General features: G+C 38.0%; 1 protein-coding gene across 9 annotated transcripts in view; it reads right to left on the reverse strand.

Annotated features, from left to right (window-relative positions):
* The window catches only part of RFX3 (regulatory factor X3), a 184,289-nt gene that overhangs the window by 32,169 nt on the left and 131,919 nt on the right, over positions 1–20,201 (reverse strand). For 8 of the 9 annotated variants that reach the window (XM_069961908.1, XM_069961910.1, XM_069961911.1 and 5 more), the window contains 4 exons: positions 19,072–19,146; positions 6,652–6,833; positions 2,124–2,243; positions 322–443 (listed from right to left, as the gene is read on the reverse strand). In XM_069961908.1, coding sequence (XP_069818009.1) covers positions 322–443; positions 2,124–2,243; positions 6,652–6,833; positions 19,072–19,146 — 499 coding nt within the window. The remainder of the gene's footprint in view (positions 1–321; positions 444–2,123; positions 2,244–6,651; positions 6,834–19,071; positions 19,147–20,201) is intronic. The other variant, XM_069961907.1, reaches the window with a different exon arrangement.

The following is a 20,201-nucleotide window of genomic DNA, read 5'->3' on the forward strand; positions in this document are numbered from 1 at the left end:
TAGGTCCATCCCAATGAGGCAGACCTGAAAGCTCCTGTAATACACTTTAATCAGACAAGCAGCAGTGTCTATGTATACAGTAAACAGGCGAGACTGCCTAAGGATAGGCCATAATTAAACCTATATACCAATTAGCCTTATGTTTAAACACTAAAAAAAAAATAGCTATTCATAGTAAGCAAACTGAAACCATAAAAAATAAATTCTGACATAAAGCAAGCTCCTGGGTTATATTCAAATGAGTGTAAATTTAGTAATGTATGTATAGAGTAAGCTAAAATCTTTTATATTACCATGTGGTTCTGCAGCCCAGGTTCTTACCTAAGAACTGTTGGTGGTGTTGACTTTGAGCAATGACTGTTTGCTCTACTGATGCACCAGTCTGAGCTCCACTCCCAGCAAATCCATCCCCCACTCCATCCACCTTCTGCATAGGCTTGTACCTGTAAAAGAGAAGGGAAAAATGTTCTGATCAACAGCCGCTTTAAGATATACAGGGGGACATTTATCAAGACTGATATGCCTTAAATAGAGATGAGCGAACCGGGTTCGTGTTCGAGTCGATCCGAACTCGAACGTTCGGTATTTGATTAGCGGGGGCTGCTGAACTTGGATAAAGCTCTAAGGTTGTCTGGAAAACATGGATACAGCCAATGACTATATCCATGATTTCCACATAGCCTTAGGGCTTTATCCAAGTTCAGCAGCCACCGCTAATCAAATGCCGAAAGTTCGGGTTCGGATCGACTCGAGCATGCTCGAGGTTCGCTCATCTCTAGCCTTAAATAAAGCCCTGGCCCCATTTACCTGGCAGGATTTACTAAGATGCACACACCTCTTATTAAAGCCAGCGGGACATCCTGTCGCCTATCCTGCTCAGGGGCAGGTGTAGATTTCTGCATGGTCTCTGCAGGTGTAAACCATGATAACTTGGGTGTGGCAGGAGGCTACGCCTCCTTCCTGCCTTGCTGCAACCCCCCCCCCCCTACCCGACCATCAGGTAAACAGTGCTTACCCCTGGCATACGCCACTGAAAAGACCAAAATCTGCGCCTTTTCCGTGGCATACACCAGAGGTCTATGTTTAATAAATGTACTCCACAGAGAAGATGGATTTAAATTTATGTAGATGTTGTTGGCTTTTTTCATATTTTTCATAATTTTTCATAATTTAGTCTCTGTACATCACCACAATGAAACAAACCCATCAAAATGTGAATGGAATGTAGACATTTAGCATTATTTCAAGGGGTTTAAAAAAAAGATTGCAGCAATCCTTTAAAAAATACAGCCACGGTTTACACAGATCCTCAAAATTATTAGATAAATGACTGATAAATAGTTTTATGGCCTGGTGTGACCCATTACATTATAACATATATCTGACATTGGTTCTAAGTGGTGAATCTGCATTTGGTAGCTGTTCACAGAAACTCTCAATATGTGGTGTCATAACATGCGGCCTGCCAGCTGTTTCAAAAACTACAATTCTCATCATGCCTAGTGAAAAGGTGTCCAGGCAAGATGGGAATTGTAGTTGTGCAACAGCTGGAGGGCCCCAAGTTATACCCCCTGCTTTATATGGACCAATTATCCCCCGTTCCCAATAACTAGCTTTTGTAAAAGGTCCAGTAATAAGCCAATGAACTCAAGAAAACTCTTATTCATTGACTGTTCAAATCTTTTGTGGAGTCATTTAACTCAAAATTATCTTCTGCACATTTCCCTGTAAAAATTAGTAATGTTGACTGACAATGATGAAATGAAAGGGCTGCATGAATAACCCAGCGATTGTACATGCAGCCTGCAACAGACTGACCAAGCAAATGCTTCCTAAACCAGTGCTGACTATTGAGCAGGAATCACATAAATACCTTAGTATACAATCCTATAAAGGTCTGTGATGCAAACAGACTAGTTCCTTAACAGAAAAAAAAAACTTTCTATATATTTCTTTGGAAAAAAAGGAAATTGAAACAGTATACACAAGATTTCCTTCAGACATCGTCCTCTGCTCTGGCAACAGCACAGAACCACTCACCATGTTGGGTAAACCCCCCACAAAGTTAGTAAAGGGAATGGAATGTATATATATATTATACATAGAGCACTGCCACCACTCACCTCTGTTTCTGCTGCATGGGTTGCTGTCGCATAGCCATATATTGCATGTCCTCTTGTAACCTATTAAGAGGGGAATCTGGCTTGACACGAATTCCATAGTAGTGGTATTTTGAGTTACCCCTTTGGGAAAAAAAAATATAGAAAACAATTGTATAAACTAATACCAGAGGTATAGTAAGAGAACACTACTCATTTCTCTATTCTATATTGTTTTAGCACTTTAAAAATGGAATGGTCAGTAGGAAGTATTGTGCATTTACTGTTTATGTGCCACAAGGAAATGGAAATGTTCCATAATGTTTGTAAGCTGATGCACACTGATTTTGCAGTACATGGCTATGTCCACATAATGTTTTTTTCCTCTCTGTTTATTATGTTTTAAAAATACATCCGTCATTTTGCGGTTTGGACCCCCGTCATTACAATGAGGGCTGCTGGTACATTATTCTAGTTCAGCTGGACTGATTATCCTTTGGGTGTGTCTTTAATTATAAAGTCCAATGAATTCCAATGAGTTCCATCATTTCATACACTGTGTACATTGCGTGGCTGCCATTCCATTGACTTCAGTGCATTCCATTGACATCAATTTAAAGCCACTCTGTACCCACAATCTGTTCCCCTCTCGCCCAAACCACTTGTACCTTTCGATAGCTGCTTTTAATCCAAGATCTGTCCTGGGGGCCGTTCGGCAGGTGATGCAGTTATTGTCCTAAAAAACAACTTTTAAACTTGCAGCCCTGTGTCATATTGGTGTGGCCTAGAGTGTCTATGCCCTAGGCTTGCACCGCCCTCCGTCCCTCCTCTCCCCTGCCCCTGGGCAGCATTTCTCCTATTCCTCACCTGTCTGAGCACTGCACAGATGCCTTAACAATCCAACACATGTGCAGTGTTAACACAGGTGATAAATATGAGAAATCCTGTCAGGGGCATTCCTTATGGTGAAAAGGGCGGGGAGGAGGGAGGGAGAGGCGGTGCAAGCTTAGGGCATAGTCACTCTAGGACACACCAATTTGACACAGGGCTGCAAGTTTAAAAGTTGTTTTTCAGGACAATAACTACATCACCTGCCGAACGGACCCCAGGACAGATCTTGGATTAAAAGCAGGTATCCAAAGGTACAAGTGGTTTTGGGGGGGGCAGACTGTGGGTACAGGGTCGCTTTAAATGCGGCAATAACGGATGTTATTTTAAAAAGAAAAAGCTGATGCATTTTCTCTCTTTTTTTTTTACTTAGTATGAACAAAGCCCACTGCAGCAGCTCAAACTTAATGTATCATCTACTAGAGGCAACAACCTATATTTCCTCTTTGAGAAGATTTTCTATTTGTGCATCTACCTCTGAAGGAATTGTCCAATTAGATGTCCTGACAAAACAAACTCTAACAACAACTACTTTCCTCATAGTGAATACTTAAAAAGTACAAGTGGATGTAAGAAGCTTTATAATGTATCTTATGAGAGAAAAGTTCTTCTTCCTCCTCTTATGAGGCTACTTTGAACCCATTCCTCCACTAAATTTTCAGTCTTTTTTTAAAAAAAAAAAACAACTCCCCCCCCCCCCCCCAGCTCGATTCTGTCCTTTGTGTACAAGATGGTCTAGCAGATTGGTTTCCATGATGCTTATACAGGTGTATGGAAGGGCATCTGGGAGTTTGATAAGTAAACAAATGCTGCAGGCACTATAAAATATCACACATACAAAGTTGAGTACTAAATGTTATGAAAATTTTTGAAGCATTTTATGAAAAAAAAGCCATATAAAATTACATAATGGCCACAAACAGCACTATTCTTCATGTACACATTTAATATCCTGAAAGTTACCTAAAATAGCAGATACACTTCAATGCCCCTGTACGTAGAGTTCCCTCCAACATGAACATTTTATTTCAAATACTACAATAATCAACTCCTGATGTTGCTATGTGGACCTCACTAGTTATGTTAGCAAAAAACAGCATACTACCTATATAGATTTATATATACATGAAGAAAGAAGTGTGACATAAACTGCGAGATAATGTTTCACACATAATTCTAATTATACAGAGCATGGGAAGGAACAGCTCTCACAATCTTCTGACAAATACTGACATAAAAGCCTACTAAATAGTCAACTTAATTATAATTACCTGACCTTCGCATTATACTTGCGTAATAAGAATACATATAGAATATCACTATGAAATATGCCATCGCTGATTGATTTTATACAAGGAATTTGTAGGCGTTTTATTGTAGTTTAGAGAAGTGTTTAATTCTTTTTTATGATGCTAGTATTCTGTCATTTATATAAATTAAATTATACCTTTTAGACATCTTAGCCACTTTACTCCTCAGCCAATTTTCTTTATAAAATTTTTATTTTTTTCCTCCTCACATTATAAAAGACATCATTTTTTTTGTTTGTTTTTCTATCTACAGAGCCATAAGAGTTTTTTTTTTTTTGTGGGACCAATTGTATTTTCTATTTACTTTTTTCATTTTAACCCTAAAGGGAAACTGTAATACGGCCGTTGTATTACAGTGCTGCATCGGCTGTTGTTCACAGACAAGTCAATTATTTCCATGGCTGTAGAGAAACAGCGGCTGTTGTGCAATACGTTGTGTGCATAGTGGTCGCTGTTCCCCATAGGTTTCTACAGAGTGTGTTCTTTTTTCACAAGAATGGTCGTTTTTACAAGAATTGGCAACAATGGCCATTCTTGTCAAAAAAGAATACTCACTGTGAACATAGCCTAAAAGTGTCCTCTCTGGATTATAATTCAAACTGTAAATTTTTGCATATATTATACACAAGCTACTTTTATTAGAGCTCAACAAAAGTGAAACAGTCACACATTTCCCCATTTCAAAATGAGAATGCTATGCCAGCCATGTTGGGTGTCCGTGTTCCCTTTATAAATACAGTGGTACCTTGATTTAAGAGTAACTTGGATTGATAGCGTTTTGCAAGAAGAGCTCACAGTTTTTAAAATTGTAACTTGGTTTAAGAGCATTGCTTTGGTTTTGGAGTGAGAGGGGGAGTGTAATATCTCTGTAGCTGTTACCCCTCTCTCTCCGGACAGAGAGTGCTGCTATACTGTGCCCACATTTGCCCTGCTCATTCCTTCATGCTCCCTGCAGTCTCTGTCAGCTGTTGTGTTTCCCATTCTCACCATTCCTACTATAATGTACCTGCACTCACACTCAGTTATACACACGGCTGCTATAATGTGCCTGCACTTACACTCAGCTATACACACTGCTGTTATAATGTGCCTGCACTTACACTCAGCCATTCACACTGCTTTGTAGAAAAATTTCTGTCACTGTCCTCCTGCACAGCTCAGTGCTTCTCACTTCCTGATTGGTCCATGCTGAACACACCCCTTCCCCGTTACTGTCATGTTACCATAAAAGCCTCTGACAGCAGCCCTGCTTCTCTATTCTAGCCTGTTGTACTACACTACTGCATTATGGGGATCTGTAGTTCCACCCTGTATCTACAAACTGCTGCTGTTTTTTCATTCTTATGCACTTTCTATACATTATACATTACATGCTGCTTGGCTATACTCTACAGTAACTTATACTATGACATATCAAGCTTTTAAATGTTTGTTTTAACTGTTACACTCAGCCATTCACACTGCTTTGTAGAAAAATTTCTGTCACTGTCCTCCTGCACAGCTCAGTGATTCTCACTTCCTGATTGGTCCATGCTGAACACACCCCTTCCCCATTACTGTCATGTAACCATAAAAGCCTCTGACAGCAGCCCTGCTTCTCTATTCTAGCCTGTTGTACTACACTACTGCATTATGGGGATCTGTAGTTCCATCCTGTATCTACAAACTGCTGCTGTTTTTTCATTCTTATGCACTTCCTATACATTATACAATACACGCTGCTTGGCTATACTCTACAGTAACTTATACTATGCCATATCAAGCTTTTAAATGTTTGTTTTAACTCTTATTTAGAATAAAAAAAATCATTATTTGGGGTGTGTGGAACCAATTGTCTTCATTTCAGTGATTTCTTATGGGAAAATTTGCTTTGGATTACAAGACGGTCCCAGAACGAATTATGCTCGTAACCCAAGGCACCACTGTATGATGTACCACTGCCTAAGATACAGCTTATTTTGTCTCACTGAAAATGTAGTCCAGTGTGCACGCAACATGCTTATATATACATACTTGTGGGAAAAGTTCCAGGATAACTTGTTATTTATAGAGATGATCGAACACCGGAAAAAAGTTAGGTTCTATCATACTCGAACTTTGTCGAACCTCCCACATTTGATTCCCGATGCCTTCGCGGTCCGTGGGGAAGGAGGAGACAAGGTTCGAGTTCGATAGAACCTAAGATTTTCCGATGTTTGATCATCTCTAGTTATTTATCTATGCAAACCTCTGTTCAAGTAGTCAGGTGGGCGGTGCATCACTCGTCTTTACATTTTGTACATTTCTGTAACCCATCTGTAATATGCAGTGCTTATCAATTTAGAATAATAATAATTTTCTTTAATCGTACAAACCTGGTCCCCAGTCTTCTTGTTCGGAGTCCCATAAATATGGAGCGGATAAGTTTTCCAAAGGATGCAGCATTGACTGGATCTAGTTTGTGCTCCTGACAGTGTCTAAGGTAATGATTGTATAGGGTACTTCTGGGGAGACTTACTCCTTCTGCAGTCTCATAGTTATCCAACAGCCATTGGAGCTAGAAGAGAACAAAGGCATCCTTATCCTTAATTCACAGTTTTACCTGAGAGTAGGTATTAATGCATCAAACACATTATACGGAAATCGTGTCTACTCAATTATAAAGTTACTTATATTTCAAGATATATATAAACAATGCAAACCAATCTCCTAAAAAGGTACAATGAAGCTACTCAATAAAACTACCACAGTAATAATATGAGTAATAAAATGGATAATAGTAACATTTGATCTTTTTCCCTATTATACAAGTCCAGCCTTCGAATTAAAATGACACTAGAAAGTACAATTGCATTCATTGAAAAACAGCTGGAGATTGGCAATTTAATCTTTTTGCTCCAGTTATCAGGCAGTGCTTCCAATTTCCCCTAGTAGGCATTAGTTTTATAATTATACCCACTAGAGATCTTTTGTATTGGTAACATTTTAATGATTTTTTTAGTGTCCCTATAATGCCTTAAGAATTGGTGAAAAAATCCAAAGAAACTGAATTTATTCTATAAAATACTGTTACCAAAAAAATGTGTATTGCCATCTCATACAAAAGTTGTTTTCTATTGGTTAAAGAAAACCTGTTAGCTTGCCTGAAATGTATATTTTTTATAAAAAAAAATTGCTGTGATTTTATTGACTTAAACTCAAAGCATTAAAGTCAATGAAATGCCGCAAGTCCAGTGCACACAGTGTATAAAATGACGGACGATGTCTGTGCAGACTTCAAAATAATGATCATGACAATTATTTTCGGATGTCTTTTGCAAACAGCGGACATTATTTTTTAGTTGTTTACACACAGTTTTTCTTTTTTCACCGTTCCTTCTCTACTATTAAATTCAATGGACTTTTCAATTAAAGACACACCCAAAGGCCAATTAGTAACCCCAAACTACAATAATGTAATAGCAGCTGCTATTGCACTGACGGGCGGCCAAACAGTAAAATAACGGACCCCATTTTGGACTCAAAATGACGGACGTCATTTAAAAAAATATAAAAAGACAAGAAAAAACGTTGTAAGAACATAGCTGTAGACTAATTGCTGGGACTTTTACATGGGGCGATTATAGGCTAATTGAATGTTCCTAGGAACACTTGTTGCTGATAAAAGGCCTCTGTAAAGAGAATCAACAAACATTGTATCTCCCAAGTAAACAAATGAATGGATAGGTTAAACTGCAACTTACTATTTCTGGCAGCAGTTTACCTCCAACCTCTGGGACCCCCAAAAATTGTGAGAACTGGGAAAGGACTCTCCCACTGCACTCGGCTATCTCTCACAGCTCCATAGAGAATGAATAGAACATGTGCTGACCGCTGCTCTATTTAGCAGGAGCAGTCAGATCCCCATTCTTATGAATGCGGAGAGTGTAAAAGGTTGGACTCTCAGCGATCAGATACTTATCAGTCATCTTGTGAACAGAGTATATGTTTGTATTGTCAAAATACCCTGTTAAGGACAAAAGAATTGAAATCTTAAAAACCAACATACCCAATCCTGTTTTCCACAATATGTAGTCTCTGGGGGTAGTTGACCGATCCCACTAACAATGACCTGATGTGTGGCAGATATCTTATTATATAGTACAGAATAATACAAAATGATGATATTTTTGTAGATTCTTGAATAGAACAGTGCTTCTCGTTACTACTGAAGATGTGAAGAGTCGGATCTGAAATCAATCTGTCTACTGTATTATAGTCATAAAAATAAACATCAATACTGCTTTAAGAAGTGTAGCCTACTAACTAAGAAAGTAACAAATATATATTAATGTTTTCCAACGACTTTCAACTAGACGCCTACACACAACGTAAAAAACTCCTACTCTACTAAATATACACTTTTCTTATACATTTGCCATCATTTTTATTTACACTGACCCAATGTTCCAAGGAGAGGGCGCTTCATAAGAAGCTGTGGGTGGATGATATCAAGTGATAAGCAACTGATAATTTGCACATTTGATTTTTAAAGATATTTTTGGATATTTGGTAAATAAAATTTTAATCAAAGGAAAATGAAAAATTCAATTTAGGTTTAGAGTAAAAACAGTAACAATAAATACGCAATGGTTTGTGGCATTGGTTGAATTAGAACTGAATATTGAAAGGGCTTTATACACGCTGTGTATGTTTTCTTACATTTAGTGTACATATGTACCGTATATAAAGATACATCATACATTACATATTACACTCTATTGCGGTGAAATAAATATCTTTTCTCCAGAGGAGATAGTTGTGCTTCCTAGATACATGTTAGGGTGTATGTTTTAGGACATAACAGCTAAACTTGCACTAACCTGTTCACCCACTACATATACATAATGGTGAATTTGAAAGAGATTTGGCCTCTCAAACTATTTGGTTTCCTAACGATCGTGCAAACAAACTGAGTATAATTACTGGACAGAGAGATCATTTTAAAGTGAAAGCACACACTTAACCCCATTCTTAACCCCATTTTCTACTTATAATAAATATAAAATTCTATTCTGTCTACTTGTATATACATCTTTATAGGGATTAAAGATTTGCATTGACATACTTTATTGTAAAAAAATAAATAAAGCTCTTAATAAAGTATTTGCAGCAGCATAAATCTAAGCTTTAGATAGCATATAGGAATAGGTCCACGCCTCACCACGCTATGGCTATTTTCACACTATGTAAAAGTACTTTGTGCGCCTGTGAACACTGCCCTATCTGCTATGGGATCCCAGCCGGAGCGTATACACATCGTATACGCTCCAGCCGGGATCCCATGTGGACCCGCAAATAACTGACATGTCAATTCAGTGAATTGCGGCCTGCAGTACCGGCTGAGATGATCTGTGCAGAGACCGGCTGGGGTCTCGGAACGGCCAGTCTCTTACAGAGTGTGAACATAGCCTACAGTTGTCCCAATATAAAGATCTGTGTTTTATTCTAGCGGATGCAATGTTCTACAGTCTGTGAATGCAGAGCTATGGAACAGAAAAAACACTGACCACTATTAAGAAATATTTTGAAATGAATCCATTCACAATTATGTTAAAATGTTGACCCATAAAATTTACTTTACGGATAATTACAAAATAAGTTAATGTTTCCTATAGGCTATGTTCACCAAAGGTTCAAAAAAGAGAAAAGGTGGTCGTTCTTACTATTTAAAAAGACGTCCGTTATTGCCGCAATTTGACTGAAATGCAATTAAGTCAATGGGATGATGGACGTCCAATGCACACAGTGTATAAAATGACGGACGTTGTCTGCGTGGCCATCAAAATATTGATCATGACAATTATTTTTGGACATCTTTTGCAAACAGCAGACGTTATTTTTTTAGTTATTCACACACAGTTTTTCTTTTTTCACCGTCCTTTAACCGTTTTTACTATTACATTCAATGGACTTTTTAATTAAAGACACATCCAAAGGCCAATTAGTCCACCTGAACTAGAATAAGGAACCAACAGCCATAATTGCAGTGACAGGTGGCCAAACTGCGACATGGCAGATGTAAATTTTTCTTTTTTTTTTTTCAAAGACGGAGAGCAAAAAACATTGTGTAAACATAGCCAAAGGGTTACGTCCATTTGCATAGTGATGGCAAATTGCTAGGCTACGCCATCACTTTATGATGGGGTCTGTTCCCAGTGTAAGTTTACCCTGCACAGCAGCACTTCTGTCTACCTTGCTGTGGGTAGAACTGCAGCACCTTTACATATAAGCAGCAGTAAGACTAGGTTTACACCACGTTTTGGCATCCCATTGAAAGGTTCTGTTTTTGTTGGGCCAATTAACCATTAAAACAGGATGTAATAGTACACCCAAATGATGCGGGTTCCTTTTTTCTGTCGATCTAGATAAGGGGTGTCAAACCCAGACCCTTCAGCTGTTGCAAAACTACAATTCCCATATACAGTAAGTCAATTGCAAAATAGCCATCCTGCAGCATACTGTTTTAAAAATAAAAAAAATGTTAAAAAAATACCTTTAAACAGGATGCTAATGCCTGACGTGGTGAATAGGGTCTTAGTGCTGCATCCCCCTTATTCTCAGAATTGAGGAGGTCCTAAAGTTTGGACCTTAAAGCGACTCTATACCTACAATCTGACCTCCCCATACCGCTTGTACCATCAGATAGCTGCTTTTAATCCAAGATCTGTCCTGGGGTCCGTTCGGCAGGTGATGCAGATATTGTGCTAAAGAACAACTTTTAAACTTGCAGCCCTGTGTCAAATTGTCGTGGCCTAGAGTGTGTGTCCGCCCTAGGCTTGCAACACCTCCCCGCTCTCCTCATCACTAGGAATGCCCCTGGGCAGGATTTTTCCTATTCCCCAAGAAATTGTTCTTGGGGCACTCCTAATGATGAGGAGGGCGGGGAGGAGGGACGGAGAGGTGTTGCAAGCCTAGGGCATAGACACTCCAGGTCATGCCAATTTGGCACAGGGCTGCAAGTTTCAAAGTTGTTTTTTTAAGACAATAACTTCATCACCTGCCGAATAAATCTCAGGACAGAGCTTGGATTAAAAGCAGCTATCCAATGGTACAAGCGGTTTGGGGGGGTCAGATTGTGGGTACAGAGTCACTTTAAGCAATTATAAAATGATGGCTTTCCCTGTTATATACAATCACTTATGAGATGAGAATGGCCTTTCATTTTCTATTGAATTAAAAAAAAGAGATTCAATGAAAGCAATTGCAAAGACAAATACAGTAGTGATAGGAATGCACATATACTAGTAAGGGGGCATTAACATATTCTGTGATTATGGTCGCTGCATGGAAAACAAGATAAAGGCTATGTTCACACAATGTCAAAAATGTATTAAACTGACTGCAATGCAATGTATTGAAGTCAACGGAAAGAAGGATGTTCAATGCACACAGTGTACTGAATAACGGACATTATCACCACGGATGTCAAAATAATGATCGAGATAATTATTTTCGGACGTCTTTTGCAAACAGCGGACATTTTTTATTAGTTGTTCACACACAGTTTATCACTGTTCTTTCTCCATGTTTACTATTAAATTTAATGAACTTTTCAATTAAGACACACCTAAAGGCCAGTTAGTAACCCGAACTAGAATAATGCACCAACAGCCATCATTGCAAGGGGAGGCCAGACAGCTAAATGACGTCCGTTATTTTAGGCTATGTTCACACTATGTATATTTCAGTCAGTATATTTCAGTCAGTATTGCAACCAAAACCAGGAGTGGATTAAAAACACAGAAAGGATCTGGTCACACAATGTTGAAATTGAGTGGATGGCCGTCATATAACGGTAAATAACGGCCATTATTTCAATATAACAGCCGTTGTTCTAAAATAACAGCAAATATTTGCCATTAAATGGCAGCCATCCACTCAATTTCAACATTGTATAAACAGATCCTTTCTGTGTTTTTAATCCACTCCTCGTTTTGGTTGCAATACTGACTGAAATATACTGACTGAAATATACATATACTGACTGAAATATACGTAGTGTGAACATAGCCTTAGACTGTAAATTACGGATGTCATTTTAAACGGAGCTGAAAAAACATTGTGTGAACATAACGTTAAACTGGAATCATGGAACTCCGGCATCAAATATCATTATGATGCCAGGAGCTCCATACCATACTGATATAACCATGCGTATCACTCTCTCACTTCATATGTATGTTACATTATATAACTATGGTGTTAATGATTTCTATAATTATACTAGGCTAATTTTAGAATGTATTCTTTTATTTCTTCAGTCTGAATTTTAATTTAATTGTTCTGGTAAATCTTAAAAGCCCTTAAAAGACTCTCGAAAGGCATATGAAATCCAATTGCATATGATAGACGTATAAGGAAAAAGAGGGCCTCTCAAGAAAGGTAGTTCAGTCACAAAATCCTGTGTGAATGCTGATGGCAAATCAATTATAAATATACAAGAAATAATACAGTCACTCGGAGTTCTTCAGCTACTGAACAGCCCTGGTCCCAGGTGTACTGAACTGGAGCACAAAAGAATAGAACATCAAGATCAAAGAGTCTTGGCTCCTGCATTTAGACTTTCTGTTGTTTTCCACAAAAAACACAATGCAGGTTAGGCTTGATATGAATATGCCAAAGAGCTTCACTAGAGTGAAGGACAGAAAATAGCGTGTTTTTCACAGGAACATGGGGGATGAATTTTTCTAAAAGGTTGACAACATGGCTTTTTTTTTAGAATAGAAAATGAAAATGACTAAATATAACAGGCATTTAGGAACCTGTACAACAGTATTGTTACATTATTTTAATTGGTAATAGATGGAAACAGCTGGTAATTGTATTTGGCAGTATACAGGGAAATTAATTTAAAGGGAAAATTAAACTTAAAGGGAAAGTAACATGTTAAACACACAGTATGACTGAAGTTATATATGTTATTGAACAGGAGATGCTGAGCAGACCAATAAAAAGTTTGGCGGGATGTCAAATGTATAATTTATTTATTTTTTATAACTCTGTTCATTCTGGGCTTAGGACCCCAGGGGGCAGACCTACTCAGTGATTAACTCCGCAAGCACACTCATACAAGGAAGCCTGTCAAGCCTGCCCCTGGAGTCCTGAGCCCACAGTAGGGAGAGCTTTTTTCACCAAACTATCTATCTATCTATCTATCTATCTATCTATCTATCTATCTATCTATCTATCTATCTATCTATAGTTTCATTCTCCTTCTCTAGAACATGTTAGCCACATTTATGACAGCATGTTCAATGTGATGATTGCATAAAAACGTATGAATAAAGTCACACAAAATGATTGGTGATGCCTTCGTTGCCTTTAAGACACATTTCACATTTCTAGGGCTCTAAAATGGAAAGGCTTTCCAGATAAAGCCAAATGGTTGCACTGCAGTAATGACCTGGTAAGTAGCAACACACACAAACATCTGCCTAAGGCTATGTTCACACGCCATCATTTTGAGTCCAAATAAACGTCCGTTATTTTGAGGATAGGCCGGCCGTCAGTGCAGGGACGGCTAGTGGTACATGATTCTAGTTCAGGTGGAATAATTGGCCTTTGGGTGTGTCTTTAATTGAAAAGTCCATATAATTTAATAGTAAAAACAGAGAAAGGACGGTGAAAAAAGAAAAACTGGGCATGAACAACAAAGAATAACGTTCGCTGTTTACAAAAGACGTCTGAAAATAATTGACATGATCGTTATTTTGACGTCCACTTAGATAACATCTGTCATTTTATACACTGTGTGCATAGGACGTCCATCATTCCATTGACTTCAATTCATTCCATTGCAGTTAAATCTCAGCAATAATGGACATCTTTTTAAATAGAAAAAGCGGACGCCTTTTCTCTTCTTTTGACAATTTGGGAACATAGCCTAAAGGGGCAAACAAAGCAGCAGGATCCTAACAATTTTGGAAACAACTCTTGGTGTGCCTGGTAACCCCTACAGGTCTTCAGAAGTCGCCGTGGCCTTTACAAACATACCACCAAATGGTTGTACCAATTTATTACCATGAATCACTGACATGAAAAGATACTATACATGAACCCAGCTAAGGACTAGAAGAAACCCCTATAAGAATCCTAACAAGAAATACTTACATGAGAATAACACATCCTATAATTATATTCGTATGTGCATTTATTCGTATAGCTTCTTAAGGGTCAATCATGGTTTTTGTGCATTCCATTGATCTTGTCTAATAGTTCTATAGACCCTTTAAACCCCAGGCACAATCCTAAGCTTAAAAATTGCTTTGAGAATGAGAATGCTTCACACAGAGAAAAAGATGATGTAAATTGTAATTAAAATAATAAAGTAATATAAATTATAATCCTAATGGCAAAATATTTTTCATGCATGAGAATGAATGATTACAAAAACAGAAATGTTTCTGTCACCTCCGAGTGCTTTAGAAATGACACATAATAACATTTCTCAAGGCTTGTTGGAAATATATGAGCATTTCAATTCATTTTTCAGCAAATGTATTGTTCTTCCGGCATACAATGAAAACAAAATATCAACCATTTGAACTATTAACCTGTGTCTAAGGTTTACAGACTATTATCTATCATGTACCGTGAAAGCAGATGTATGATGGTGAGATTAAAGACAATTATATTCTCTGACCTTTGTATATTGTCCATTTTAATTAGATATCCATTTAAAGTGCAGGATGCCTTGACTACCCTCAAATGCAGGTCTGAAAGGCAACGATTCCCTATACAAAGAATGGATTTACTGCATGGATTTGTACTATTCCTTATTAGCCACTATTAGGAGAGTATAGTATGCCCGTGACATGTTCTACTCTTGTTGACATTCTTGATATGAAGGATAACATATTATATAGAACAAATAAGTCTAATGAAAATCTGGAATATTAAGTATTACAATATATACAACCAGTTTTTCAAATGTCAAGTAGCTTGTATAGCAACAAAATGTCATTTATATATTTTAAGATACCACTGACAAAAAGTTGCCCATGGGAACCAATCAAATTCTATCTTTCAAAAAGAATACCACTTTTTTTTTTTGGGGGGGGAGGGGGGGGGCTCGACTCTAGGCTCACCCAATGTAATTCCGGTGCTTCGATGACATTCAAATAATCCCACTGACCTCTTCTCTGGCAGTCCGGACTCTAAAGTGGCCAGAAGTCTTTGTCTTCTATGCATCTCTCTGAGAGTGCTCTCAATTTAAATTAATTTCAGTCACTTCCTATGAACAAACTTTTTTCAGTTGTTTTTTCCATATTTTTAATCAACTAATGCTTTTACTAATTACCATCATAAAAATCATTTCGAGTGTTGTCAACTAGATTGCTTTGAACTTGTTTCTTGCACATATATTCTGACATCTAGACCATCTAAATATAGCATAACACCAGAAAAATATTCAGATGCTTAAGAAAAACAAAAAGAAATAAGCTTTATATGATTTGATGTTAACAATAATAATACTAATAAGAATAATAATATAAACTGACATTACGCTGAAATTTATCAGTAGCTATAATAAAGTAACCTAAAAATAAACCTATAAGGTTACACAAAGGACAGTAATAGTGAATTAGAAAACCACAACTCCACTGTATAAAACGTGTATTTATACAAATTGTTGCAATTGCGCAGCAACTGTAGGGATCTTGTGTTATTTATTTATGTTATTTATTTGGATCAACAAATATTATACAGAGGGCACTTTCCAAAAAAACACAGTAGACGGTTCTGAAGTTATCACTTGTTGTGATACAATCCAATAAACAGGCTTGAGTGTTACATTCGGAATGGAGCTGGTGTTCTTCTGTCTGAGTAAGTGGGTCCTGTGAGTCTACTCTGTTTTTTTGCTAAGTGCTCTGTGTATAATATTTAATGCTCTGGATGAACTATATAGACATGATGTTATAATACAGTTGATGGAACCCATTTATTGTCCGTGGATAGAGTCAGACATTGAGTGGAGACTATTTTCCGCACACTACGTAATTGTTATATAGTGATGAACTGCAGGGATCCTCCTGATTGTATGTCTGCATCTTGATATTAAGAAATAGAAGCCTAAAACAATCTGATGAGTGACGTTACTTCTTCATATTGTCAAAGTTCTTTCTGTAAACTGAGCACCATCATTGGCTAAGAACATAGGGAGATCAAAAAAGATAGTTGTCGGCCAAACTAATGTTCAGCTAACAGCTATTGAAAGCCATCAAAACAGTCCCGGGTAGCTTCTATCTGCCCCACTGGCCTTAATTGATAGCTTTCTTCCTATACCCAAACCAAAGGAAATCTATCAAACAAAGCTGGTGGGGCAGGAGGAAGCTGGCAGGGTCCACCTCAATGACTCATGAAAGTGAGGACATTTACACTGTCTGACTATCAGTAAACCCCCCTCACAATTCTAGAAAACGATAGATGATAATACAGATATGGTACAGAGCATTAGAAATTAGTGAATATAGTTAAACCATTTCCAGCCCTTCTATCCCATGGTGTTAATGTAAAAGACGACATTTGAAAACAATCAGTAGGTTTGTATTAATGAATAAATGATATTGCTCAAGAAAGTGTCAATCTATACTAAGTACTACCCCCTCCAACTTGTATTTCGCCTCATGTTTTCTTGCTTTTTGTTGATACTACATGTATAATCAGCTCATTTTGGTAAGGTATAAATAAAAAAATGAAGGATATGGACCTGAATCTTTCTTACAAAAAGTGTATATGACCCTGCGTGACCACAACAGATAGGTAGGTATGTTCAGGCAGTCATCTCCAGATGGCTGACTGCCATGGAGTTCTATGTGTAAAGAAATCACAGGCTCTGAAAACAGAACCAGTGGAAAGCTGATCATTCCTTCTGTTATTTTACTGTGAAATGATCAGTTTGCATACAGCAATGTACAGAAAACACATACTTTGTTTGAAAGTCATGGAATATGAAATCTGTACTGCATAGTAAGTGGCCAAAATCGACAAGTTTGTGTAGGTTGCAAGCCACTTTAAAATATGACAAATGGTGGAGAGCCATACTAAATGCTAACAGGAAAAGCCTATTAAAGCATTACTATAATTTGCAGGAACTTTTGACACATAACCTAAGTCAAGTCAAAAGATACTGATCGTACCAAGTCTTACCGGCAGAACATCTGACTCACTTTCTCCAAAGACTATAGTAAACTAAATGCATTTGATTGAAAGTAAAGGCCCTATTACACAAAGCGATAATCAGCCGTATTCGGACGATTATCGGCCATTACGGACAATAATTGCTTTGTGTAATAAAAGGCAATGATCAGCCGACATAAACGATGTTGGCTGATCGTTGTCTTTCATTATCATTCAACATGTTGAAAGACAAACAACGTGGAAAGCAATGATCTACTGCCGATCTAAAGGTTTTCCCCCGCAGCTCCCTGTTGCCCCCCAGCACTAACCCAATCGCTGTTTGCGCGCGTAATAGCGCCGGCAGCGAACTGGGAATGGAGATCGCCCTGTGCACAAGGGGCTTAAGGGAGAGTCACTGACTGCAGCCCCACTCCCTCATGGCTGTATCTTGGGATCACATTGGGTCTAAGAAGTGAGACCCGATGCGATCAGTTATTTTTGACTGAGGCCATGTAAATAATTACAGCAAATAACAGTAACACTTTAGGCTTATGCAATAAGGTTTTTAGCATTAACAGCAAGTTTTCATAATCCAAATCTCACACTATCATTGCTAAGACTTTGCTCATGCTTCCCCAGCTCTCTAGAATGTATTACCCCAGAGAATAAGGTTGAGTCTTAAACTGACAGTACATATTAGTCGTGTACTAAAAACACAGGATTTTTTTTATGTAGATAGGCCTTTCACATTACTCCTGCTCTTTTCTGCTTTATGTGTACTTACGTGTTTTTCTTTAATAAAACATGGCTGGACCATTGTATAAACAAACACATTTTTCAGGGGGGGATTTAGAAATGTCACACAACAGCTCACCAATAATAATATATACAATAATATAACACAATAATAATGTATACTGCAAGAAATCAAATGAAGTGAGGACTTTCAGCCAAAAGAATGACTTGCTTTCTGCTAATGATGGATATAATCACTGCATCTTATTAAATTCTGTATCACTGTAGTGTGACATCATATGGAGTCTCAGAAGTTACATTGCCTTAGCCCATTATATCAAACAGTGCTCATTTATCCAGTGTATAATGACAGGCGCCCAAGATTTACATCAGTGGACCTGTGATAATTGGAAAGCCCAGATAGTGGCATGACATCGGCAAATGTGTCATCACAGAATTTATCAGACTGCATATTTGTTGTATGGGAAAACCTGAAACATTAACTTCAATAACTCTGTGTTTTCTGGTCTTCTCTTAGCAATGAATTTGTGCCAATGCAGAGCAATGGTGTACAGTTTGTGGTTAGTATCAAATGTGCAGTGTAAATTTTACCAAGTAAAGCCAGCATGAACTGTAACCTGATATACACAAAATAATAATAGAAAATAAGTGGTACTTAGTGATGATTTTAGAAGAGGTCGTGAATGCACAGGTCCCATGAAAAACTGCTGAGTCCCAGAGATGGATATCAAGTGGCTGCAGATGGCCATGGTCATTTTTAGTCGAAACATCAATTAGAAAGGAACCTGTGCTTTCACAACAAAGAGGACATGAAGGACTGGAAAAAAAGCGAGCAAAAGACATGCAGAAAAGAAAGGATATTAAAAGAAGGGACTTACATGGCTGTTGAGAAGAGAGCTTCTGTGACTTGAAAGGCCGTCAGACTTTTGCAGTGTCTCAATCGCCATTTCAATCTGATAATAGATGTCATTGAAAAGAGGCTCAAGACAAAATAGCATTGAAAAGCAAAAGCATCATTGACCGACATTTACATTTTATGTAAAACATTAATGAATTGCAAATACAAAGAAACAAAAGGAAGATAACATGCATTTCATTATCCCAGCACCCACCACCAAATCAAAGAAAGGAGAAGCCTCCAATAACAGAAATAAAACCATAACCAGGTTACATAAACAGGAAAGGGAATCAACAAGGCACCTCTAGTGAAGTTCACTTTAACATAAGGTTCACTTAGTGATTTACCAGCGTAAAAGTGTATGAACAGATTACCCACAATGCCGCTACTACAGGTAAACATGACATGCCTGGGAAATTGGCTCCTATTTATTTCTATTTACTCTTTCTTTTTCTTTTTTTTTTTTTTTTTTCTTAAAGGAACATTATACCATGAAATAAATGATAAAAGTAAACCGTAGATAACCATGGGCACACAATTTCAGTCAGCTGGATTGTCTGCATGTTCCTGCCCACTCACAGCAGTGTCCCATCTTAGTCACTGGCTTTGCAGGCAGGTCCTGCTGAGATGACTGGTCTCAGAATCGGGGACAAACAGTGACAAGCATGGAACCAGAAGGCCCAGAAATGGGAAGGTGAGTATTACTTATTTTTTTTATCTGTACTATGCTCCCATAACAGCATAAACAATAATGATACCAGAATACCCCTTTTAGTGATCCTGTTGATCTGTTCCAGCCATTGAATAGCTGAGGGCTGGGACTTTGTGAAGGGGCAGGGTTTAACAATCTTTAAAGGGGTTGGCCACTTTGTAGTAAAATTGTTGTGTGTGTAGTATAAGTAAGTGTACTCACATTACTTACTGACAGCAGCTCCCTGTGTATCTCATAGAGATAAAATCAGACTCCCCTCCTCCAGGCTGTGCTGTCCTGCTCTATAGTGAGTCTGCCCATAAGACGTCTGACACGAAGGAGCATGTGACCATGTCCCGCCCCCAGTGGGCATATACAGGCTCAGTGGTGGACACAGGGGGTGAGGCATGGTCACATGC

The sequence above is a fragment of the Dendropsophus ebraccatus genome, chromosome 3, assembly GCF_027789765.1.
Source record: "Dendropsophus ebraccatus isolate aDenEbr1 chromosome 3, aDenEbr1.pat, whole genome shotgun sequence".
NCBI lineage: Eukaryota > Metazoa > Chordata > Amphibia > Anura > Hylidae > Dendropsophus > Dendropsophus ebraccatus.